The following is a 7025-nucleotide window of genomic DNA, read 5'->3' as shown; positions in this document are numbered from 1 at the left end:
GATTTTTTTAGGGGATAGTGGAGGTCCAATTTGTGGCGTGACCATCAGACCTCAAAATGATCATCCAAATAATCATCACATGTATGGCCTCAAATTATTTGCCTTAAGAAGGTCAATTCATTATTAACTGTTATTATTATGCAACTCTTTAAAACAATTGATAAAAATTTTGACAAAAATATGACTGTCACTCAGTAGTGCGGTAGAATTATAGAACAGTAATATATAATTTAGGCCAAAGGGCAAAATATGATGAGGTCATAAACGGAACAAGAGGATGATGATAATAATATAATAATAATAATAATAATAATAATAATAATAATAATAATAATAATAATTATCCTTATTGCAGCTTCAGACCATATACATGGATTATACAAATACAATACAAAACACACAATCTAGATACATAAGATAACATGATAAAAATAATAATCGCAGTATCCACACACTTGCTGCAGAAGTAAAAAAATAGAATTCAAAATAATGATAATGATCGTAAATTATATGGAGAAAAATAGTTAAAGAAATGAATAAAAATCATAATAAATACAGATTGCTAGGGAAATATCAGGTCCAGAAAGCAAATATTTGAAAATTGCAAAACTTTGCAATGATAATATTCACAGCAGTAGTATAAAAGGACGAATATCAATAATAACAAACAGCAAAAACGTGGAAATAATAATAATAATAATAATAATAATAATAATAATAATAATTAGTTTTTGAAATGACACTTCTAATTGCAAAAATTGTCATTTAAGGAACAGAAGCCTCATTATCCGATCTTTCCCAAATTTAGATCTTCTTTTTGCCTCACTGCTCAGGATGCTTTGTATGAGCGAATTTTGTAGTCGGTACATTTTCGCCTCAACAATGATTCTCAAATTATCCAGGCGGTTTTCTATGAACATCTGCGTGGCTGAGTGATAGCGAGGAGTGTTTGAGTCGTCTCAGAATGTCATTGTGAACAACAGTGATACGTCTCATGGTCTCCCAATAGTTCGCCCAAAGTGAACACCCATATACTGTAGCAGTACGAGCAGAAGAGCAGCAGTTCGTGTCTCGTCCAGAAGGCAAACCTCCTTGCAATCATGTTGCCAGTTGCACATAGTTTTGACGCCTCTGTTCTATATCTGCTGTATCTTTTAGGTCGTCCGTGATAATGTGGCCCAGATAAAATGCAAAATTCAGACGATGATTTCCGAAAAATTTGCGGTTCTGCAATATGCTTAAGCGATCTCGGGAGCAGCGACATACACTGGGACTTGGTTTCGTTGTATAGGATATCAAATTCCTCTGCGTATTGGCAGCAAACGATAGTTGGAGACCCTCTCGCAAAGAACCATATCGTCGGCGTAACAGAGGTTGTTTATTGTTGTTTCATTGATAGTGCATCCGATTGGGAGTGAGTTCAGTTTGACATTCAGGGCATCTGTTTACGTGTTAAAAGGTATGGAGAGAGAATGCCCTTTGCCGGAACCCGTTTAGGGGAGCCGAAGGTGTACAGTACATTACCCCCATTTGACATTAGAATAAAATGAAATTAGATATAGAAGTGTGCCTCGTTTGTGTAGCTTCAGGAAAGCTTTTAGGTAAGGGTTTTCTCACATCTACAAAACACAGGAAAACAGGAGAGGCTGATGATAGGTAATAATTGAGCAATTCTTTCAGGATGTAGATGCAGGTGTCGGTTGAGCGGTTTGCTTTAAAGCCGAACTGGTTGTCAACTAGAAGAAAGGACTCAAGTATCTTCGACGCAAATTGTAATTGCAATCGGGCGATAATTGCCAGGTCAGCTGCATCCTTTAACTTGTTTTTTTTATTAATGGTATTAAGTGAACTAAGAGCAGGAGTCTGGGAAAACTGGTGAATTATGCACGCATTGAACAGAGCAGCTAGCAAAATGTAAATTATCGGATGGCAGAATTTGAAAGAGCCGGGAACAAGATTTATTATTAGGTGGGATAACCTCGTAGTTGCACTATGAATCAGTTGTTAGGAGAGGGTGGAAAGTAAGATGGAAGAGAATCTGAGCGGAGGTACAGCAAAAGGAATAAAATAAAAGAGGTTGATCTAAGGGCCGAAGGGACGCTGCAAAGAACCTTAAGTAATGCCTACAGTGAACCGCATGACGTGCACTGACGGTACTAGCCCCCTACGGGGTGCTTGAATTATAAATAATTCACGAACACCAAAACTGCAAATGGAGATCTTGTCTTTTGAGACGTGAGTTTTGAATGGTGTCTGTATACAAATACAGGATGGGACTCCAAATTTCGAAATACAACATTGTATGTAACTTGTACCCATAGCCCGAGGCTTGAAGTGTTGATATACTGGAAAGCAGTGACATGAGATGTTGTACGCACAGTAATATCTCACAAAGACAAGTGATTTTTTCAGGCAAATTTCCAGGAAAATTATTTTGAGTTTCTGCGACACTGAAATACTTTCGGGTCATCCTCCATCTCCTCAAAGTTGCTCTGTATCAGGTTCTGCCTATTCTCTGTCAACAAAGGTATTGCTCAAGTGTTCTGGTAGTGCATTTGAAAACAGTCTTCTGCCCCAATTTCACAGCAGGAATGTTTCATTGCAGGATTTTCTTGGGTAACTTATGCATTGCAGCATGCACACATCCTGCTAGGATAAATGACAACGTTCCAGACAAGAAATGAACCCAAAATAGGTTGCTGACTGCCTGTAGGATGCAGGCTGAAGTTTGCTCGTCTAAATGAAGTTGTTGTTGTAGGTATCGTTTCATAAATGATACAGAGACAAAATGCGTGTTTAAAGATTTATATGACTAGTTCCTAAAGAATACTGTCTGTCAACACAACACTTCCATTATTTGAGGTGTAATTCAGGGAATTAGACTACTTTGCAAAAAAAAAAAAAACTCCTCTCATGAGAGATTCCACCCCCTTTCAAATTAGATCAACCATGTTTATTGAAATTACAAACCTACTTTCCTAGATAACTGAGATTGTGCTCACCTGGAGAGAAAGTAAGACATCACAGAGAAACTACTCTGAAAGAAACGTAGTTCACAAAGCACTTCAGTTCTCCTAACAAATGGGCACCCAGATAGCTTTATACTTAAGTTCCACATAAAAATTACTGTGGAGGGTATTTTGTAGCCAAAAAGACCCCTTTCAAAACAGATACAGTAAATCAGTTTGTAAGTAAACCTGAATGTTGCAGTATTTACTGACAGTTAATTGAAGAAATGTAAACATGAACTATGGAGTTGTCCAACAGAATACAGCTTAAGAAATACAAGCACATAACAACAGGCAATTTCACTTTATGTAGACACTTGGAAATAAATCTACTCTTAGGCCTGATCCATCTTCCATTTCACTTGTCTGCGGGCGTTTCTTCATCTGGCACTGAAGCAAAGTTCCAACCCAGTTGGGCAGGTTTCTCGCAGATGTACCTGTTGGTAGAATAAGGTAATGTTTTTATCATTCTTCTGCTCGAGAAAATAATTGTTTTGAGTTGGAAAACCTTGGTTGAGTTCTAAACTCTTGACTCTGTTGAAGATGATTCAACTTCATAGAGCAAAAGGAAAATGTATTTTCAGAGCATTATACAGTAATCCTTTAGAAAGTAGTCATGAGTGGATTCACAGCATAGGCAGGTACTGTACTTTTTGTCCGTTTCTAACTCTTGTCACTTGAATCTCCAGCTACTCACAGATTTTTTGAGGTTAACATGTTGTCAAGTAATGATTCTTTTCTGCTGAAATGGTTTCATGATCATGATCAGTTACTGCTGCAGTGTGGGGTCTGCAGTGGGAGGTTGAAACCAACATTCTTTGGAAGCTTGAATTTCAAGTCAATTGCCCCTGTGTGCTTCTTCCATGTGAATAGGTTTCATCTACAGCAATAATAATAATAATAATAATAATAATAATAATAATAATAATAATAATAATAATAATAATAATAATAATATTATTATTATTAATATTAATATTATTATTATTATTATTAATAATATTATTATAATATTAATATTATTATTATTATTGTTATTATTATTTATTATATAATAATAATAATAATAATAATAATAATAATAATAATAATAATAATAATAATAAATTCCTTACCTAAACTCCTTGCCGCAATTAATATCATTGAGGCGATCGTCTTTTGCATGGTAGTAATGGACACAGCGTTCTGCTGGATTGTTGGGCTCGCCTTCACCCCACCTGGAAGGAGTAAGATAATCACTGTTGAGAAACACCACTTCCATCGTCATTCCAAACGGTAACACTAAAATTGTTGCCATTGTCTTCCACTGCTTGTGCCTAATCCTGAGGGTAGGAATTATACCCTGTCCACTGAATCGAAGAGGGTAAGATGAGGGAAATTAAGACTCCTATCTGAAGGCCCAATACTTCCCTGAAGTCCGTTTTATCAGTAATGCTAAATAACTTTTAATGGATTGATTCTTCAGCAAATGTTCAGAACTCTAGGCCTACCTCTGATGCGAATCTCATGCATTAGGGTACTGCCTATAATATACTGCACATTACACGATACTGTGGGCAGTGATAAATGATCCTCTGTCTAACTCTGATTATCATTTCTCAGTAGTCCAAGTGTGATTCAGTGATTCTGTTACCCTATTCCATGATATAATTCAAATGATCTTTTTTCCTCTCAGCTTTCTTGAAGAAGCCCAATGCTTTGACGTAGGTATGGAATTTCTATTGCTACAACTTCAGATCTTACCATGATTCAACGATTTGGTGAATGGTGCCATCTGCAACCCATCTGAGGGTTCCCTGTTCTTGCAGGTCACTCAGTCCTATGTAGGTGTTGTGACCTTTTACAAGATCTGCAAAGAGAATAACTGATTAGATTGAATGGGAAAGTATAATTCTCCATGTTTGTCTCATAGACCATTTTTAAAATAAAAATTAAATCAGCTGTCTAGAAATTCTATGGAAACGGATGGCAGGTAAACTTGTTCGAAGATTATGTTATATAATCTAGCTGTGCTCTTCTGTAACTCGTTTTGAGAGATTGATCGCCTAGCCAACGCAATTGTTTTGTGGTACCATCTGGTACCAGCAAAAGAAATAACTAAGGGCTCACTGCTACATACCAGCAACTTTCTATTAAAGAGCACTGTGTTCAGTAATATCAAATCCATTTATGAGCAAATTCCTTGACTAGGTCTATTTGAGCTTAGAACAGTGACTTCTCTGTGTGATTAAGCAAACTTGATGGCACTATTGTAGTGGCTTCCTTACATTTAAACTCACGATTACTTTTACTCACCACGGAGGAAGTTGAACTCGTCGTCATGAGTGATTTTGACCAAGTCAGAATTCAAGGCTATGCACTTTTGACGGCTCTCTTCCCAAGTGCTGGTGTCTTCACTGATGAAGTAACAGGAGGATCTCAGCTTAAACCAACCCCTCTCACAGACAAGATGATCTGTAAGTCAAATTAAGATCTTTCATAACACCGTTGAATGCTCCTGTTCAAAATGGTTTATAATTATATATATTATATATATATATATATATATATATATATATATATATATATATATATATATATATATATATATATATATATATATATATATATACACCACTGAATGACAAAACGTTGATTACTCACCAGTGGCCATTAAGGTGAACATTTTCAGGATTCCAGAGGCGACTTTCTCCGAAGCAACCGCTTGTGCTGAAAGGAAAATGGAAATTATAGTTGGAAAATGGGTTTTTGTTCAGCTGTGGTTCGTGGTAGTGTTGGGCAATAATCTTAAAGAGCTAGTAATATAATCTTAAAGAGCTAGTATATATATATATATATATATATATATATATATATATATATATATATATATATATATATATATATATATGGTGAACAGTAATAATGGCACAGGCAAAAATAACACAGGTAAAAATGGCACAAGGGTAAAAATATATATTGATTCATCTACAATGTTTCGCCGTGTTTAGTACTAACCCCTCGGTGATCAAATGCCCCTAAGAGCATCTGATCCCCGAGAGGCTAGTACTAGACAAGGCGAAACTTTATCCCAAGGGGCTAGTAATAAACACGGCAAAACGTTGTAGATGAATCAATATATTTTTTCCCTTGTGCCACTTTTTTTCCTAATTTTTTATATTGTGCCATTTATATATATATATATATATATATATATATATATATATATATATATATATATATATATATATATATATATATATATATATATATATATTAGTGTTTTACGAGCATAAGCAATTACCGCTGGAAAGAGACAGGCAGTAGATAATTTCACAACACTTTCCTTCACGTTAACTCGTAATCCCTGAGGCCTATACTGAAATCACGTGAATATTGCAATTTCTTTTAAGCATAATACGAATCTATTATGTGACAATTGACAGATTCACAAATCAGAAAGAATCAGCTCACTGAACTTCCCGAAGATTCCTGACGTTCTTTCCCTCACCTTGTACTACCTGAGTGAGGTTGTCAATCGAGTCTGCAATTCTGCTCAGTTGAATATGATCCATTTGCTGCGAGTAGCAGCGACCAGCCATTGCAAGAAGAAGAATGGTCGCAAGCAGACGAAAGGAAGTAGCAACGGCCATACTCGAACAATCCACCTCTTTGGCTCAAGGAATTTAGCTTAGTACTAGCTCGAACAGCGTTCTTCTTCTCTCTGAATTCCCACCAAGATGTGGGCGTCCTTTTATAAACTCTGCGCTGCGCACTCGTAAGGATGTCTCCTGCGACCCCTTGGCATATGACTGAAATGACTTTTAAATACCCAGGGAATGTCTCTCACACGATTGAACGAGCGATGGTACTACATGGAAGTTATGGTACTACACACAAATCTTCTCTAATGAACTGCGGGTTATTCTGCAGATATACAGTCAAAGGATACACATTTATAAATGCATGCATGGAAGCACATTATAAAGAAAGTGCTGCTGAGTACTGAAAGCAATGGCACACAGCAACAGTATCTGA

At 36.2% G+C, this 7025-nt stretch overlaps 1 protein-coding gene across 1 annotated transcript; it reads right to left on the bottom strand.

Moving 5' to 3' along the window:
* Positions 1-2931: 2931 nt before the first annotated feature.
* LOC136853129 (perlucin-like protein) lies at positions 2932-6796 on the bottom strand. The gene is made up of 6 exons (XM_067128429.1): positions 6499-6796; positions 5652-5717; positions 5304-5462; positions 4752-4857; positions 4124-4225; positions 2932-3445 (listed from the first exon to the last, which is right to left on the bottom strand). The coding sequence occupies exons 1-6, from the start codon at positions 6638-6640 to the stop codon at positions 3367-3369; spliced, it is 654 nt and encodes a 217-aa protein (XP_066984530.1). The 5' UTR covers positions 6641-6796; the 3' UTR covers positions 2932-3366.
* Positions 6797-7025: the final 229 nt, after the last annotated feature.

The sequence above is a fragment of the Macrobrachium rosenbergii genome, chromosome 26 (assembly GCF_040412425.1).
Source record: "Macrobrachium rosenbergii isolate ZJJX-2024 chromosome 26, ASM4041242v1, whole genome shotgun sequence".
Lineage (NCBI taxonomy): Eukaryota > Metazoa > Arthropoda > Malacostraca > Decapoda > Palaemonidae > Macrobrachium > Macrobrachium rosenbergii.
This window is presented reverse-complemented; position numbering and strand designations above follow the sequence as displayed.

What these genes read in the sequence shown, in the direction of transcription:
- LOC136853129 (XM_067128429.1), bottom strand. Translation starts at nt 6,640, where the DNA reads ATGGCCGTTGCTACTTCCTTTCGTCTGCTTGCGACCATTCTTCTTCTT. An exon ending in CACCAAATCGTTGAATCATG is followed by an intron (nt 4,226 to 4,751) that starts GTAAGATCTGAA and finishes TACTCCTTCCAG; the next exon opens with GTGGGGTGAAGGCGAGCCCA. An exon ending in AATTGCGGCAAGGAGTTTAG is followed by an intron (nt 3,446 to 4,123) that starts GTAAGGAATTTA and finishes TTCTACCAACAG; the next exon opens with GTACATCTGCGAGAAACCTG.